The sequence below is a fragment of the Galeopterus variegatus genome, unplaced genomic scaffold (genome assembly GCF_000696425.1).
Source record: "Galeopterus variegatus unplaced genomic scaffold, G_variegatus-3.0.2 Scaffold6970, whole genome shotgun sequence".
NCBI classification, from domain to species: domain Eukaryota; kingdom Metazoa; phylum Chordata; class Mammalia; order Dermoptera; family Cynocephalidae; genus Galeopterus; species Galeopterus variegatus.
Window position 1 is genome coordinate 10,546 of NW_007733081.1, and position 17,727 is coordinate 28,272.

Genomic DNA, 17,727 nt, shown 5'->3' on the forward strand with positions numbered 1-17,727 from the left:
TTCTCAATCCCAGACCCGGACCCCCACCCGCCCAGCCTTAGCAAGCCTCCGTGAGGGGAGACAGGTGGGGACTGTCTCTGGGCCCACAAGGTGGAAGGGGACTGTAACTCTCAGACTGCAGACAAGCCCACCTCTGCCCTCTGTCTCCCGCACCATCCACACTTCCAGCAGCTGGATCTCCCTGGGGGGATGTCCTGTGCCCTTGGGGAAGACCAAGAGGAGAGATGGCCTTGCAAATGGACACATAGAGCAGAGGTAGCTAGCCCCCCACTCCCTGACCCTGGGAGAGGGGCGTGGTGTTGACTCCATCAACATGTGTGAGATAGACGGGGTGTGTTTCTGTGTGCGCGTGCGAGTGTGTGTGTGTGTGTGTGTGTTCCTGGTGACACCATGGGCAGGTGTGTTCTTGTGTGCTGGGTGGATGGACCAGCTGAGTGTGTCCCCTTTTGTGTATCCATGTGGCACCATGCTCTTGTGGACAGAGGCACAGAAGCACATCCTTTTGGGCCCTGAGTCACAGCATTTGTAGATCTAGAGCTCACTTGGCCCTTGGGACTCACCTGGTCCCACCCACTTACTGCCCAGATGAGGAAGCTGATATCCAGAGAGAGAAGGAGCCCAGCCTAAGGTCCCACCTGTGTGAGGAGAGAAGCTGGACTTGAACCTGGGATTTCAGACTCCATAGAGCAGAGAAAGCAAACCCTGCTTCTAACCGCCCAAATAGGGGTCCTCTCAGCTTGGAACCTCTGGGGAGTGACTCAAGTCCCCATAATCTTCCTCCACTTCCTCTACTAGGACGGCAGAACCCAGCCTGGTTTCCCTGCCCAGGCAAGCCTGCCTGAAGCCTGGCCCAGAAGACACTGAACTTGAGGCTTTGCTTTACCCCACCCAGCCGAGAGCTGGCTACTCACCTTGAGCTGCTGTCCAGGTGCTCCCACCCCAAGAGAGCCAAGGGTGGGGAGGGAGGGAGAACAGGAGAAATGGCTCTGGGCCCTGGGAAGGAAGACCAGGATTCATCAAACTCAGGAAGTGGAGAGGAGGATTGTGCAGAAAACAGACAGGTATAGAAACTACCAAGACAGCGTCTGTGGGAGCCAGACTCTTGCAGGCCTGCTCTGCCCGGAGGACTGGCGTGGGTCTGAGAGCAGCCTGGCTCCCTGCTCAGGCCAAAGCCAGGGGCTGCTGCCCCTCCCCCACTCCACCCAGCCCCAAACCTCAGAGCTGCCCACCCAGCCCCTGGATGGGGGCCTGGAAACTCAGCACTGCAGACTCATCAGATTTTCCAGGCTCTGTGCGTGTGTGTGTGTGTGTGTGTGTGTGTGTACACACACAGGCACACATGTGATCTTTTGAAAGAGGCAGGGCATGAAGGGGTGGGGGAAACACACCGTGCCTTCATCCCTCCCCTCACCAGGGGACCTCATTACTCTTTCTAGCCAAGCCTTGATCAGCAGCCAAAAAGGCGAGAAGTGGGTGGAAGCAGCCTAATTCAGAATCTAAGTAGAGGAGATGAACAGGACATGGGTTTAGGTAAAGGGGAGCTCAGGACCTGCCTTAGAAGCCCCACAAAAAGAGAGACTTGTTGGGGACAGTACAGACCTCATATCTAGTCCTATGGATAGAGCCTTGAGGAAGTCCCTAGCCATAGAAGGCACAGCTGCCAGTCCCCCACCCAGTCTGCGCAGCCTTAGGGATGGGAGAGAGGGCTCAGGAAAGGGGGCAGAAAGGTTCTAACAGATAAGAAGCAGACTCTGCAGCCCAAGCCTCTCCATTCAGCAAAAAAATTACCACAAGGGCTGCACCTCCTCCCTGGCAACAACCCCCACAGACAAACCCACATCCTCTCCCTAGAGAACCCCGTAGGTCCTCCTGAGGTCTCAGAGCACCTTACTGATTCCTCCTGAAGAGAGCCAGCAGGGGCAGGTCCAGGCATCCTGGCTCCCAGATGTGAGCTGCCCTGGTCTCCCCTACAGCTGTACCAGCAGATCTCTTCCGGCCCCTCCCCTGCTCTACTACAGCCTGAAGCTAGGTCTTGGGCATCCCCCACGCTAGAGGAAGATAATCACCAGGCAGGAGAGGGGCAGGTGGCTCCAGATAGCCAAGCTGCCCCCTTTCCTCCCATGCTCTGGGGAATGTCCCACTGACCAGGTTGCAGAAGGCAGCAGGGGCCGGATGCAGCAGACTGGGGAGGAGCTGGGCATGTGTGCGCACACGCAGACTGTGAGGGTGCACAGACCTGGAAGGACACATGAGTGGGCGTCCAGGGACAACATGGAGGGGCAGCAAGACAGGAGGGCCCCTGGGAAGAAAGGGCCATGTTGCAGAACAGATGTCCCTTGTGCTGCTTCTGGACTTGGGAGAGAAGGACTCTCTTCTGCCCTAAAGTCCTCCTCCCCAGGATCCTGAGTTCCAGCAACAGGCACAGAACCAGACTTTTTTCTAGAGCTCCCAGCAGGCTGGCCCTAGTTCCCCCAGTGCTGAGCTGACCCTGATCACTGGTTGGTGCTGTCAGCCAGAGGCAAGGGATATGGGAAAGACCCCCCACCAGCCAGCATCCAAAAGGCAGCAGGTGGGAAACTGGACAGATGACATCCAGGATGGCCAGGCACAGGGATGCAACCCTTGGGACATGCTCCGTGGGTCTGTCTCCTCCCTCACCCTTCACGCTGGCTGGCCCAGACCCAGTCCTGTGCCCCCTCACAGCACTTCCCTGCCCAACTCACTGCGTGTTTCTTCCAGTCTTCCTGCATCCTCCTGGATGAGGTTTTCCAGATCCCAGTTCTCTTTGTCTCTGTCTCCCCCACACAACCAGGGGCAAGCCTGGACCCATAAAGTTGGAGCAGAATGAGCCAGCTTAGGCTGGCCTAGGATATTGCAGGGTTGGGCAGGGAGAACTCAGGGACAGCCACCTAGGATCCTAGGGCTTCTCCAGAAAGGAACTGAGGAGGGTGGCCAGGCAGGGGAGCAGGACAGGTGGCATCAGCAGGACCCAGGAATCCTGGCCCCCAGCAGCTGAACCTCTCTCCAAGATCCCCAACATCTTAGAATTATAGAGTGAAAAAAAAAAAAGAATTATAGAGTGGCAGCCCTTGCCTCTGGGGGCCAATAACATCTTGGCAAGGAGCTCCCTAGGGGCTGACTGGAAACAAGGACTTCTGGGAATTCCAGATATAACCCCACTCCCACCTCTACCCCTGCTGCTGGGGGCTTCTGATGCTGGGGACAGGGAGTTGTGGCTCACAACCCTGTAATTGGGAACGACCAGAGGAGGGAGACAGGAGAGTCGGGACATGCATGGCTAGGAGGGGCGAGGGCACCCTCCCCAGGCCTCAGAAAGAAAGACATCGCCCTATACCAGTCCTCCCCAGCCTAGCCTGGGGGCCTGGTACACCCCCCCTGCCCTCTCTGGATCTGACTACTTCCCCATCCCAGCCGCAGGGCGGCCCCTGGCAGTGACTCCCTCCAGAACCTCCCCGCTGCTGGGGTGGAACTGCCCCAGGCAGCCCTCTCCCTGAAGGCTGGCTGGAGAAAGGAAGCAGTGGGAGGAAAGGGGAGGAAGGGGGAGTCTGGGGAGAGGTGAGACCCAGGCCCACTGCCCTCACCTGCCCACTGACAGCTCCTGAGCACCCAGCTGTGAGCGAAGCCCTCCACAGGCCTCCCACCACCTGCTGACAAGGAGGTGCTGTCAGCCGCTGGGCGAGGGAGGAAGCCGATGAGATTCAGGGAAGCTCGGCAACCTGCCCGAGGTCACACAGCGAATGAGCCGCAGTTTAGACTCATCACAGGAAGCTCTTTCTGGCTTCCCACTATTCCTGTACTTGCTCTGAAGTTGAGGGTGTCTGGAACCTGAATCCCAACTCAGGAAGACAAATCAACCATTGGAGTGACAGAAGTTTGAGGTCTGCCTGGGACAGTTCCACCCCAGGTGTGGGAAGGTCCAGAGGGAAGAGGCAGTCACTCCCAGGAACCTCCCAGCAGCCTGGATGGGCAGAGGTGACCCCAGAGAGGACAGAGAGGGGTGTGCCAGGACCCCAGGGCTGGCTGTGGAGGGGCTGGTGCAGGGTGATGATACATGTCTTGTCTCATCTGAGGCTTGCAGTCGGCGCTTTCACCCCTCCCGAGTCCTGGCCACACTGTTCCATGAATATCCAGGCATTTCTAAGCTGAAGGGGAGAGCCTCATGGTCTTGCCTAATGCTCACCTATTACACCCCCCACACACCCCCAACTACCTTCCCCATCTCCTGGCTTCCAGCTTCCTTGTTCCGTGCCCAAGAGCTCAGCTTCCAACTGCTCAGACCACTGTGAGGGGCAAGGGTAGTGCTCACAGCCAACCTGGGAGCACCGGGTGACCAATGTGGGGAGGGTTTGCACGCTTCCTCCTCCCCCGCCCCTGTGGTATCCTAGCTTCCTGTTCTTGATAACCATCAACAGTTTGACCCAAAGGAGGTGGCCCCCTTTCCAGTCCCCTCCTGTCCCCTCCTTTATCCCCAGGGCCCCCGCCGTCCACCAGTGGAAACACTGTCTGGTGTGGGGGAATTGAGGTGGAGCCCAGCTTCAGGTCACTGCCTCAAAGTATGTTAGGGACTCCCAGGCTCCTGCTCCCCTCCACCCCATGCCGGGCACCGGGGCCAACCACTTCCCCAGCTCTGATCGGCCTCCTCCTCAGGGAAATCCACCCACTCCCCACAGGAGCATAGACTACAAGGAAGAAGGAGCCAGAATCAGCTGGCCATGGAGGGGTCAGGAAAGAGCCCATCCCCAAGAGCAAGGGCAGGTGCTGGGAGGACTCCTGAGGCCCAAAGGGTCATCCTCATTCCTCACCTCCACCCTCCTCCCCCACGGGCCAGCAGAAGACCGGCCCCTCCCCACCACCCTCTCCAGCATGCCCACCCCTCCACCTATTGTACATAATTTCTTTTTTGCTGTCATGGGTTGACAGCTGAATCAGAGAAGTGGGAGGAAGAGAGGGGACGCGGATTGTGCACTTTGGGGGCCGGGAAGGGAAAGGGTTTGGAATGTTACAAGGTAAAAGGAGAAGCAGCAAGCATGAACGGGCTGCTGCTGGCCAGCGAGGGGCCTGCCGAAGCCATGCAAGGGCAGGGGGCAGTGGAGTCTTGGACCTGGGGGCCACTCCCCAGGCTCCAGACATCCAAGCACCCCAGCAACGAAGAGGACATGGGAGACCCCTGGTGTGAGGACCAGAGACTGTCTATTTGCTGTAAGTCTTCTGAGTAGATGTCAGGGTTCTGGGGGAGGTCTAAAGGGGGCTGGGGTTGGGTGGAAGCCCCTCAGACTCTCCCACAAGTTGTCTCTGCTACCTGCTTCCCAGTTGGCTGGAGAGCTGGGGTGCAGCTCAGGGCCTGGAGAGGACTTTCTGGCCTGGCCCTGTGCCTTCCCTTTCCATTGCAGAACAAGGATTCCTGCCTCTCTTTTCCCCCTCCCCAAGTCTGTGCCACATCTGCTCCAGGAAGGTGCGGCCTGGGCTTGGCCATGAGTTCCCAAGGCTAGACGTGGCAAGGGCTTCCAGGGAGAGGGCTCTGGGGCAGAAGCGGAGATGTGGAAATAAGTCTCTGGCTAGGGTCAGGTTGAGCAGGAGAACCTGGGTCTCTGTGGGATGGCATGGAGCTGAGGGTCAGCTGAGTTCTGATCATCAAGCAGGCAGGGAGTGGACATGACAAAGACCCAGAAGTGGAGGGAAGAGGACTTAGAAGGTGGGGTAACTGGGGTGGCCGCCCATTCCCGAGGAGCAGGGCCTTAGGCCCCAGGCAAAGGTGCTGGGACACCACCAGCCTGCCCCCACAGGGGCACAGGCAGGAGGCACCCGACCCCTGGTGGCAGCAGCAGCAGGCAGCTGGGTGTGCGTGGGTGGCAGCAAGGAGGGGCGAAGGGAGGAAGCTGGCTTCCTGAAGCCTTCACAGCCCTCAAAGACAGACTGACAGACAGACAGCTGGCAAGCAGCAGCCTGGGGGACACAGCTGCTTCAGTAAGTACCAAAGTGGGGATTAGGACTCCTGTGGCCCAGGGGCGGTGTGGACTCTGGGGAAACAGGAGGGCATCCCCGAGGAGGGTGTGCGAAAGGGTAAGGTGGGCGCCACAGTGCCTGGCCAGGGAATGAGCACTGACATTCCTGGTTCCTGGAGGCTGGGAGGGCAGCGAAGCCCCAGGGAGCCCCAGGGAGCCCCAGGAGAGCAAGGCTAAACGGCCACCTCCTGCTGCAGGAAGACCTCCCTCGACCACCCACACCTGCACAGCTGCTCTGTCCCCGCGCCTCTGACCTGTGGGCTTAGCCACTCTAACGCCCCTGCCACCTCAGCCACTGTGACACTGGCTCGGGGAGATGGGAACTGCCCCCAAGAGGAGAGAGTCTCATCACCTCTGTGCCCCTCTCTTGCCCCCAGCTGTCGCCTCACCATGCGCTGTCACTCAAGGGCTTGGTGAGGCCATTTCCTGTGACGGTTACGGAGGCGGGAGACAGGGGGGATGGGCAGGAGGAGGAAGGAAACACCCCCAGCCTACCTCCCTGGACAGAGACCCAAGAAGTCAGAAATGGCCTTGGAAGGGGGATCACCAGCAGTCAGGAGGGGACCTGTTAGGGGCCAGCAGCCCAGCTGGCTAGACCTGCAACTGGCTCCATCACTGCTGGAGGCCTCGAATGTCTCATTCGGGAGAAGCCCCACTGGCCAGACTTAGACAGGGTTCCTGCGAGCTTTCACTCTCCCGGACTTCTGTAGAGAACACATATCTTACATTTCCTCCCTCGCCTCCGCTCACCTGCACCCCAGCTGACAGCCCCGTGGACTTTGGCCTCTGGCCTCTCTCCCCTCTCTGCCTTCCTCCTCTGGATTCTGTCCTATCTTCATCCACAGTCTGTACCTTTTATCTTGCCTTACTCTAACCCCAGGCTGTCTGCTGCTCTGGGTCCCACCAAAGAGATCCTCTCCTTCCCATCATGAAAAAGGGCCACTTCCTGAGGAACAGAAGACACCCTTAGTGAAAACAGAACAGAAGGCCAGCCTGGGCTGATCAGGCAGGCCAGAGGTCAGCAGCCGAGGGGCCTTCTCTTCCAGGTGGACCTCAAGGCTGAGGGAGCCTCCCCTGGGTCGGTCCAGCACCCCACCCCAGCATGATCCAGGCCTGCAGGGGGCACTCCAGAACACAGTCTCCGACCTTGTCTTTGGGGACAACCATGACCCAGCCTCCACCCACCAAAGCGCCAGCCAAGAAGCATGTGCGGCTGCAGGAGAGGTGAGATCTTTCCTGGGAGAGGGGACCGTCCTAGCCCTGAGCCCCCATTCGGCTCCTCCCTTCCCTCTGTCTGCCCCCCCTGCTCTGACAGCTAAGACCCTCAGTTGTTGACTCCAATCTGGAAAGGAAACTGATAGCATTGATTTGCATGCAGTTGGCATGTCATTTGCATGTCTGGGGCACAAAGTCTCATGTCAATCCTGAGTCTGCTCCCAGGTTGGGCTGAACAGCCCCTGAGGCCAGGCCAGGGGCCTTCTTGGTGTCAGATGTAGGTCCAAGCCTCAGGGCCACGCTGGGAGTGGGAGGGGTGGGAGCTGGAAGGAGCAGGTGGGCTCAAGGCTGCCCTGTTCTGGCTGATGAGGGAGAAGGGTAGGCAGAGAGGGGCCTGAACCCTGAATTCCTGGGCCTCTGGGTCAAGGGAAAGACAAGGAGCAGCCTCGTCAGATGCACCTTCGAACAACAGTAACTGCAAGGAAAGCAGATACTTTTGCGTGCTCACCAGGCACTGGTTGGCTATGCATGCAGGCGGGGCTCCAATGTGGCTCTGATGCTGGATGTGCGGTCCCTGGGGGCTGTGGAGCCCATCTGCTCAGTGAACACACCCCGGGAGGTCACGCTGCACTTTTTGCGCACAGCTGGACACCCCCTCACCCGCTGGGCCCTGCAGCACCAGCCTCCCAGCCCCAAGCAGCTGGAGGAGGAATTCTTGGTAAGAACTTGGGGTCCCCTCTGTATCACTCTGCCCTTCTGTATAGAGGCAGCCAGCTGGCACCATTCCATCATGTGCACTGCATGTCTTCTATCTGGGCCCCTTAGTCCCTAGGCCTCCACTTCTGCCCACCAGCCTGTCCAGGCCTACGTGTTAGTGCTGAGAAGCAAAGGCCAGTGCCCAACTGTACAAGAAAAGGGTGGAAGGGGAGAAAAGGAGGCAGTGAAATGGTATCAGCTGTTCACTCATTTCCTCCCCCTGCCAGAAGATTCCCTCAAACTTTGTCAACCCCGAAGACCTGGATATCCCTGGCCATGCCTCCAAGGACCGATACAAGACCATTTTACCAAGTAAGAACTGCAGCAGGGATCAAGGGAGGTGGGCACCATCCCTGTGGCTGGAGAACTTCAGAAGGCAGGATGCACAGCCTTAGCCAGGGAGCACACCTTACCTGGAGCACCTTCTGTCAGCAGAGAAATGCCTACAGCACGCCCTGGCTGGGGGAGGAAGGAGCAATCACCATAACAACAGAATCTGCAGATGTTTACTGTGGGCCAGGCATCGCTCCTTTATATTAACTCATTTCTCACAATGACCCCATGACGTTAGGACTATGGTATTATTACGCTCACTTTACAAATGGGGAAACTGAGGCACAGAGAAGTTGCATAACTTGCCCAAGGCCACAGGCCCAGCAAAGGTTTGCAGTGGAAGAGGATGGCTCCCCAGAAAGGGCACTGAGAAACTCAGCTGGAGGCAGCACAGTGACTGGCAAGAAAACAGTGACAGGTTGGGATGGAGGACGCTGGGCTGTGAGGGGTTGACCCTGCAAGTTGACAGACCCAGCACTAGCACCTCCTCTTTTTCAGAGGCAGGCATGAGGCCCTCGGACCATCAGGCCCTTGGAGCCTCTCCTCACAGAGCAGCCTTGTCTGGCTAACCCGTCCCAGCGACTTGCAGTCTTGAGGCCTCTGCTCGGCCAAGCACACTGGTCCTGCCTCCTGCTAGCCCTCCCGCGTGACCTCGGTCTGCATGGCCGGATCAAGGGGCTATTAGCACTCTCCCAAGTGGTGGGGAGGAGCAGCCCTCAAGCTCAGCTTACCTCTAACCAGCCCTTCAGCCACCAGAGAGGGGAAAGGTCCCTTTGTCTGAGATTCCCCTGGTTGCCGGGGTACCCTGTGTCTACAACCAGGCTGGCACAGGGACAGTGAGGGTCTCCTATCCTCTCCTCACAAGCCAGCTTCTTCATCCCTGTTTAGGTTTGATATGAAGAAATCTTCCTGCCTTAGAGGGAGAAGCCAATTTGCCTAGCGGCTGGGCAAAATCTGAATTCTAGTCCCACTTCACCACTGTGTGATCCTAGGCAAGGCCCTCATCTGAATCCCATATTTACCATCAGAAGAAAATTCTGCCTCCACAGCATCTCTTTTTCCATTCCTATCGGTGCCACCCTGTTCTACACCCGCATTGATCTCAAGGCTAGAAGATTCTGATAACTTGCCATGTGGTTTCTGCTGCTCCCTTCCCTTCCCTCTCTAGTCCGTCCTACACACACAGCACCTACTCAGTGAACCTTCCCGAAGGCCTGCTTTCACCATGTCGCTCTCCTCCTCGAAAACTTGCCATGGGTCCCTATTGTCTGTGTATAAAATAATTCAGTGGGTATCGGGACACCCACTATACACAAGGCACTGTGATGAGTACAACTGTCCTCTTTCTGACCTGTTGAAGTCTGCATTAGTTGGTCACCTTTTGACTTCTGACCTCTGCTGATTTTTACTTCTTAGATCCCCAGAGCCGTGTCTGTCTCGGTCGGGCACAGAGCCAGGAGGACGGAGACTACATCAATGCCAACTACATCCGAGTGAGTGGCCTGGCTGTGGTGGCAGTGTGGGGGATGAGGGGGTGGGGGTGGGTAGTTCTATGTTTGAAGATGTCGGAGAATACCTTCCAGCTCTGGCTGGGTTTCCCTCTCTGCTCCAATTCACTGTTGCCATAGTCCTGCCAAGCTGGGATGGATATTGAACAGGCCCCAAGACACCAACAAACCTAGAAAACAAAGCAGATGTTTAAAATTTCTGGAGGGCTGGCCAGGTAGCTCAGTTGATTAGAGTACAGTGTTATAACACCAAGGGCAAAGGTTCAGATCCCCTTATCGGCCAGCTGCCAAAAAAGAAAGGGGGGGCGGACTTTCTGGAAGAAGAGACCACCAAGTCTCCTTAACCTACCCTATCACGCCATCCATGCCAGCCCTCTAAACTTGGCAGGGAGTTAGCATTGTTGAACACAGTCCTAGCTTCTTCTTTTTTTTTTTTTTTAAAGATGACCGGTAAGGGGATCTCAACCCTTGACTTGGTGTTGTCAGCACCACGCTCACCCAGTGAGCCAACCGGCCACCCCTATATAGGATCTGAACCCGTGGCCTTGGTGTTGTCAGCACCACGCTCACCCAGTGAGCCAACCGGCCACCCCTATATAGGATCTGAACCCGTGGCCTTGGTGTTATCAGCACCGCACTCTGGGCCGGCCCTCAGTCCTAGCTTCTTGAGGGCTAATCGCTCCTTAGATCTACATGAGAGATGCCAGAACAAATGGGAGCTGTCAGCTCTCTCCCCTTTCTCCCTTCTCTCTCACCCTCTCTCACTTTAACTGCTCCTCAAGGAGCCCTCCTTCGTGGAGATGGTTTGATAGGAAGCGCAAAGCCGGTGGGCTCTCTGCCCCGGCTCCCCACCTCCACTGGCCCTGGGTAGATGTGAAAACAGCGCTCTCTAGCGGCTGAAGGTGGGCAGGACGGGGTCATGGGTGCAGAGAGGAGAGCTGTCAGCCGGGAAGCCTTGGGGCAGTGTGATCTCCCACCCGCCAGCCCACGGGCAGACAGCTGTCTGGTTTTCACCATCATCTTGAGGAGCAGGAAGCTTGAGACTCCTGAAGAGGAGAAAGACAGATTAGGGAGAGTGTGTTACATTTCGCTACTAAATATATAAAAGTAATCCATAAAAGTGAAACATTGATTCAACAAATATTGAACACTTTCGTTACTGTTATTTCGTGCTAGAAGAAAACAGCAGGGGAGGAAGGAAACAAACATTTATAGAGCACCTGCTATATGCTAGACTCTCAATATGTCTTGTTGAATTTAATCTGTACTACATTCCTGCAGGATAGATATTATCAATGCCCAATTTTCAGATGAGCAGGCTTATAGTGGAAAGCTAGGAAAAGGCAGAACAGGGATTTGAACTCAGATGTTCCCCACTCCAGAACCCATGTCCTTTCCACCATGTGGCCTCTGGGTGTGTATTCATGCATGCGTGTGTCTGTGTGTGTGTTCACTGGCTTCAGCACCTGCCAAGTCTGGGATTTCCCCAGAGCTCCAGACTCACAGCCCCCCCTCCCTTTCCCCTGTGCTTGCACCTCCCCAGGGCTATGACGGACAGGAGAAGGTCTACATCGCAACCCAGGGCCCCATGCCCAACACTGTGTCTGACTTCTGGGAGATGGTGTGGCAAGAACAAGTGTCCCTCATTGTCATGCTCACTCAACTCCGAGAGGGCAAGGAGGTAGGAGGCAGAGCCACAGTCCTTGGTGAACCCAGAAAGGGCTACACCTGCCATCACACACACACACGTACACGCACAAACACACACACACACACACATGCACTCAGGGCAGGTCAAGACCAGAGGCTTCCCTGGGAGCTGAGAACACTGTCAGCCAGCCCCAGCTTATACCTCTCAGAAAGGTCCCTGAGACATACCCCAGGGAGGCTGTCCATAGCCAAAACATGGAAGGGGGCGAGCACTTTGTCTGCAGGGGTCAAGCTCAGGGGAGCCAGGCCCCAGTTGCTGACTCCTCCCCAGTGGGGGTGGGAAGCGAAGAGGGAATACCACCCGCCATGCTGTCCTGGCCCCCACTCCAGCTGATAGATCCTCCCCTTCTGACTCCCAGCTCCCTCCCTCCTAGAAATGTGTCCACTACTGGCCCACAGAAGAGGAAACCTACGGACCCTTCCGGATCTGCATCCAGGACGTGAAAGAGAGCCCAGAATACACTGTGCGGCAGCTCGCCATCCAGGTACCACCCCCTGAGGCCAGGCCCAGTTCACAGGGAAGTTGGGCCACCCTCAGCATCTCTGGAACTCAGGTCCAACCTTCGCTAGGAGCCAAGTGTTTACTCATCTCAACCTTTGTGAACCCACATCTAAGGGAAGGGCTTGAGCCACAGAAGAGAAACTGGGGTACTATCCCCAGGGAGCCTCTGGCCTAATAGGGCAGAGCCAACAAACCAAATGGGGAGCAACAGGAGGTGACCACCCATCTAGGCTGAATGGTCCAGGTGAGGGAGGTGGGATCCGGGAGTCCTGCTGAAGGAGTGAGAGGAGGTTGGAAGAGATGCATAATTAAAAGTACTTTTAAAATGCCTCTATCATTGCATTGTGTTTTAAATTGTTCAAAGCATTTCTCTATCAACTCATTATCCTCCAAGCATCCTGGGAAGTAAACTAATCGGGTTAAGGGACTTCCTAAAGTCATGTGCTAGTGAGAGGCAGAGCCAGGACTTGAACTTGGGTCTTTCCCTTCTCCCAGAACAATGCTCTTTCCCAGCATTTTGCAGGCAGGGGGAGAGGGTGTGATGAGAAGGAAAACAGTCAGCCTTGCCTGTTCTGAGTTGATGACTCCTCCATGGGGTAATTCCAACCCTCGCCCTTCTCTGGCACCAGAGAAGAAGGTGGGCAGTGTCTCCCACCCTGATGCTGGCTCACATGTCTCGTCTCCATCCCAGCACCAGGAGGAATGCCGGTCAGTGAAGCATGTCCTCTTCTCAGCCTGGCCCGACCACCAGACCCCGGAATCAGCTGGGCCCCTGCTACGCCTGGTGGCTGAGGTAGAGGACAGCCCAGAGACAGCAGTCAACACTGGGCCCATCGTGGTCCACTGCAGGTGCGTGGCCCTGCCCCCGCCACCCCCACCCAGCAGCCTTTGCACTGTGCTGCCCTCCCCCTCCCACAGGGTCTCTCCTGGGAAAGGGTCTAAGCAGAACAGCATCAGGCAAGCCCAGTTCTTACTTGGGCAGGAATCTCTAGGTCATTCTGCTCTTGCTACCTCCTTCATGCAGAGCCCAGACATCAGGGCTGGACACCCGGGCTCAGTCCAGAGAGGGGATGGAATACCAGGAAGGTCCCAGTCTGCTGGGGGAGGCCATAAACATGATCCCCACACTGGGGACTCATATTGTTCAACAAATGCTTATTGAACACCTGTTACTGTCAGGCACAGTCTTAGATGTTAAAGAGAGAGCAGTGAACGAAACAGTTTGGTTTCACCCCTGATAGTTTATGGCCTATGGGAAAGACAGCAGATCGGAGAACTAAGTACAACACAATGTGATGGGAGCTCTGACGGCAGCAGCATGGGGAGCACAGAACCAAGCTGCCTAATCCAGATGTGGCCAGAGCAGGTTTTCCAAGAGAAAGGACATCCAGGCTAAGCTAAGACGTAAAAGGTGAATTAGCCAAGTATAGAGGGGGAGGGAGGCATTCCAGGCAGATGGAGCAGAGTATGCAAAGGCCCAGAGAAAAAACTTTAAAATTGATACATTGCTGGGAGCAGGGTTAGAGGGTGGGCCTGAGTAAGGCCATGCGTGGGGACAATGACAGATGAGTCTGGAAGGCAAGTAAAGGCCAGATGATGAAGGGCCCTGTAGGACTGGCTGAGACACTTGGATTGGCCATTTTAAAAGAATACTTTGGCTGTCATGAAAAATGGATTGGGGTCAAATGAGGGGGTAAAGCAGGCGACAAGACTGAAAATAAGAACACCATTTGAGGGCCGGCCCGTGGCTCACTTGGGAGAGCGTGGTGCTGACAACACCAAGTCAAGGGTTAAGATCCCCTTACCAGTCATCTTTAAAAAAAAAAAAGAACACCATTTGAGAGTACATCTCCCAAATAAAACAGAACAGGGCCGGCCCGGTGGCGCACTGCTACAGTGCGCCGCTTGGGAGCCTGGCGGCGCTCCCGCCGAGGGTTCGGATCCCACATACAGACCGGTTCCCACTCACTGGCTGAGCGAGGTGCAGGCGCAGCACCGAGGGTTGCGATCCTGTTGCCAGACACGAAAAAAGACAAAAAAAAAACAGAACATAGAGGCAAAAAGTAGGAAAAGAGGGAGCTCACAAACCCACTCACGGGTGCCACCCGAACGTAAGTGCTGGGAGGTATTAGTGGCTTCTATCAGGGATTCACCAAAGAAGACTTGCTGAAGAACAGGAGGGGCTGAGAGGGTTTTGAAATCAAGAAAGGGCAGGACAGAGCAGAGAGCAGGGCCTGTGGGAGGGACCTGAGGTGGGAAGCGGATGCTGAGCGCTGGCAACTGTGGCAGACAAGTCTGTGCTGGGAGGAAGTCATGGTTAGACAAGGAGGGCTCAGGGGCCAGCCAGCCCACAGGTGGGGGACGGTCAGCTGGAAACTGCTGTAGACTGCTAAGCAGAGGAGAGATCATCAAGACGTTCACAGGGACCGGAAGGTGAACTGAAACACACGTGGAGCGGGGCTAGTAAGAAATGTAAACTCCTCCAGTGCCCGTGATAACCTTCCTCCAGCAGGGTCCCCAGGGAGGCTGGAATCCGAAGTATTGCTACCTGCCTCCGTCCCCAGAGCCTCAGCCCCCTCAAATAGAGCACCTGTAGGTCCCATTTCTTAACCCAGAGTTTGGAGCCTAGCTCCCATCTTCCCTGGCCGCCTGGCTCCCATGGTCCCTGGTCTCCTGTGACCTCCCCATCCCCTCCTCGGCTCTATTCAGTGCAGGGATTGGTCGCACTGGCTGCTTCATCGCCACTCGAATTGGCTGTCAACAGCTGAAGGCCCGAGGGGAAGTGGACATCCTGGGCATCGTGTGCCAACTACGGCTAGACAGGTGGGTCCATGGATGTGAATAAGACATTTGCAACATTAAAATTAACAAGTGACACCAGTGCCTCAGGCATCAGAGCTCTGCTAGGCACGTCACCATCAAGCACTTCTGCCAGAAAGGAAGGGACTCTTTTTGCTTACAGATCTGTTTATTTTGCAACTAGCACCCAGGATATAATATCTATCTGGAGTTTTTGCTTGGGGTCCTGGAATTAAATATGCAACTCTATGGATTTACCTTGAGCCTTCAGTCTTTTGTTGTTGTTTCCAAATTCTCTACTCAGTGGAAAGTTGGGAAATGGAGTATGGTTGGTTCTAGATACTAGGCCGCCACAAGTAAGGCACGGAAGCTCACTGGGTTTGCAGACAGAGGACCAGGGTTTAAATTCTGACTTCTTTCTCACTGAGCTGTCACTATAGTTCGCTGAGCCCCCATTTCTTTTTTTTTTTTTTTCCTTTTTGTCTTTTTTCGTGTCCGGCAACGGATCGCAACCCTCAGTGTCGCGCCCGTACCGGACCGGGACCGGCAACGGGATCGCAACCCTCGGTGTTGCTCCCACACCTCGCTCAGCCAGTGAGCGGCCGGTCTGTATGTGGGATCCGAACCCTCGGCGGGAGCGCCACCGCGCTTCCCAAGCGGCGCACTATAGCAGTGTGCCACCTGGCCGGCCCATGAGCCCCCATTTCTTTATCTAGACAAAGGTAATGGCTCCTTCCCCAGAGAGGGGTTGTAAGGAATGAGTTAACTTATGTGAAAGTGTTTTGAAAAATGGGAAATACTATCCAAATGTATGGAATTATTATTTTCACTTTTTTTTTTTGCTATTTATTTATTTATTTTTATTTTAACGAGAGGATAAACATATGTGAAGGAGTTGGCATGTTCTTTGAGAAAGTATGGACTTTCCCAATAGACTGCGAAGACATTGATCTGAGCCATTTGGCAAGCACCCTGACCCTCCTTCGCTCATGGGCTGTGTGTTTCTCCTTGCAGAGGGGGAATGATCCAGACTGCGGAGCAATACCAGTTCCTACACCACACTTTGGCCCTGTATGCAGCCCAGCTGCCTGAAGACCCCAGCCCCTGACCCCTGCTTCCCTCCACCGGCCCAGGTGCCAACCTCCCCTCAGGCCTGGGAGGGTGGGTCTGAGGAACATGGGCTGTGTGATCTGGGGGCACCCCCTGGGTGAACAAGGGAGAGGGGTACCTCCTTAGTGAGGACTTACAGTCACAGGAAGCTGCATCAGCAAGGACGAGGGTCCGGACTCCAGGCCTTAACCACTAGCCACTCCTCTGCTTCTTCCAGTGGCCCAGATAGACAATAGAGGGGACCTCCCATGTCTCTGAATTTAAAGATAGCAGCTGACACTTACAACAAAGAAGCCCAGGTGTCCTGGTCTTCTCTAAGATGCTCTTTGTGAGCTTTATTTTCTTTGTCTATAACATTGACATTAAGTGATTTGCTGCCATAAGGGGAAAGCAATCAGAGAAGTTCCTAGAAGCCATTCCAACTGTATCCCCCTCCTGGGGCTGGCAAGAGGCTGATTCCAAGATCATCCTTCACCTAGGCTCTGCCTAAGCCCAGGCCAGATGCAAGAGCTGGGAAAAGTCTGGTTCTGGCCTCAGTCAAATTCTTAACATCCTAGCAGTGACTCTCTGCTCCCTCATCTCACATCTGTGGGCTGGACCCCCCTACAAAAGAGAACAAGGGCCCAGATTACTTCTGCTTCTGTCCATGTGTTCTGGGAGCAGGCTACAGAGGTGCCCAGGCCTGGCAGCTGAAATGTCTGGCAGAGGGAATATGTGGGGACCACTTACTCAGAGGCCAAGAGGACTGTCCCTGCCTCCATAGTTGCTGGCCACTCACCCCTACTCTCTAGGGAGACCCAGCATTCTCTTCTGTTCTTTGCTTCCATGACCTCAGAAGACACTCTGAGTACCCAGAAAGTACAAAAGAAAGAGGAAAGAGAAGGAGACAGAACTCGGTTTGATTTTAGATAACCAACCCCTGCTACTACCCTCCACACCCTGCATTTGCAGAGTATGCCTGGAGAGCTTGGTTGTTTCCATAAAAAATCTGGGTTATAACCACTCCACACAGACACAGCAGCTCAGACTGAACTGAGATGCCTCACTGCCTACCCCAGAGAACTAATTCCCCTCATCCATCTCAACATCAATGCAATTTCTAGGGGACCCCAGATCTACCTCAGAGCTGAACCAAACACCCAGGATGGCATCCAACCCTTCGCCCTCCTTGAATCTGAGATGGGATGCTCAACCTGAGATGGAGATGAAGGTCAGGCACCATTTCACCTGGTACTCAGCCCCTGAGATCTGCTTTGCTGATACCCGTTCTCTGTGGAAACTCCCAAGGAGCTGGATCCTGGAGCACAGCTGGGCCTCGTCATTCATGACATCTCTTCTGAAGAGTACGCAGTGCTAAAACTGAGGCTAATTTTCTCAAGGCTTCTGCGTGGTTGTACTAAGGAGCTGCTCCTTCCTTATAGCATCAGGGACAGGCTTGCCCACACCTCCACCTTTCCTAAGCCCTGTGAGAGGCACTACAGTGTGTGTTGATGTAGCCAGGTGGACGGCTCTCAAGTGGCTGATCCTGTCCTGAGCTCAGACCCAACCTGGAGGGAAGCAACTTCATAGCCCCACAGGCTCTCCTCCCTGGTACAGTCACCCCAACCCCATCTCGGAGTGCAGAGGGTTCAAGCTCCAGAAAAGTGACTAAGTGGGAAAATAAAGACTTCTTGGATGACTGAGTCATTCCTTCTTTTCATCTTCTTCTCAGGCCTCTGGGGCCTCTTTGTAGCAATACAGACAGTAATATGACTCCCTAGAGCAGGAACAG

The 17,727-nt window shown here is 55.4% G+C and overlaps 1 protein-coding gene across 3 annotated transcripts; it reads left to right on the forward strand.

The window, feature by feature from the left end:
• The first annotated feature begins 988 nt into the window (after positions 1-988).
• PTPN7 (protein tyrosine phosphatase, non-receptor type 7) lies at positions 989-16,055 on the forward strand. 3 transcript variants are annotated; one of them, XM_008591501.1, is made up of 11 exons: positions 989-998; positions 5,797-5,985; positions 7,070-7,247; positions 7,773-7,956; positions 8,222-8,306; positions 9,744-9,820; positions 11,379-11,516; positions 11,920-12,030; positions 12,739-12,896; positions 14,757-14,870; positions 15,861-15,954. In XM_008591501.1, exons 3-11 carry the CDS (start codon positions 7,126-7,128, stop codon positions 15,952-15,954), a joined length of 1,083 nt encoding a protein of 360 aa, XP_008589723.1. In that variant the 5' UTR covers positions 989-998; positions 5,797-5,985; positions 7,070-7,125. The 3 variants fall into 3 exon arrangements, with proteins under 3 accessions (XP_008589723.1, XP_008589721.1, XP_008589722.1); XM_008591499.1 differs by lacking the exons at positions 989-998; positions 5,797-5,985 and adding an exon at positions 5,030-5,220 and having other exon boundaries at positions 15,861-16,055; XM_008591500.1 differs by lacking the exons at positions 989-998; positions 5,797-5,985 and having other exon boundaries at positions 7,081-7,247; positions 11,920-12,009.
• Positions 16,056-17,727: the final 1,672 nt, after the last annotated feature.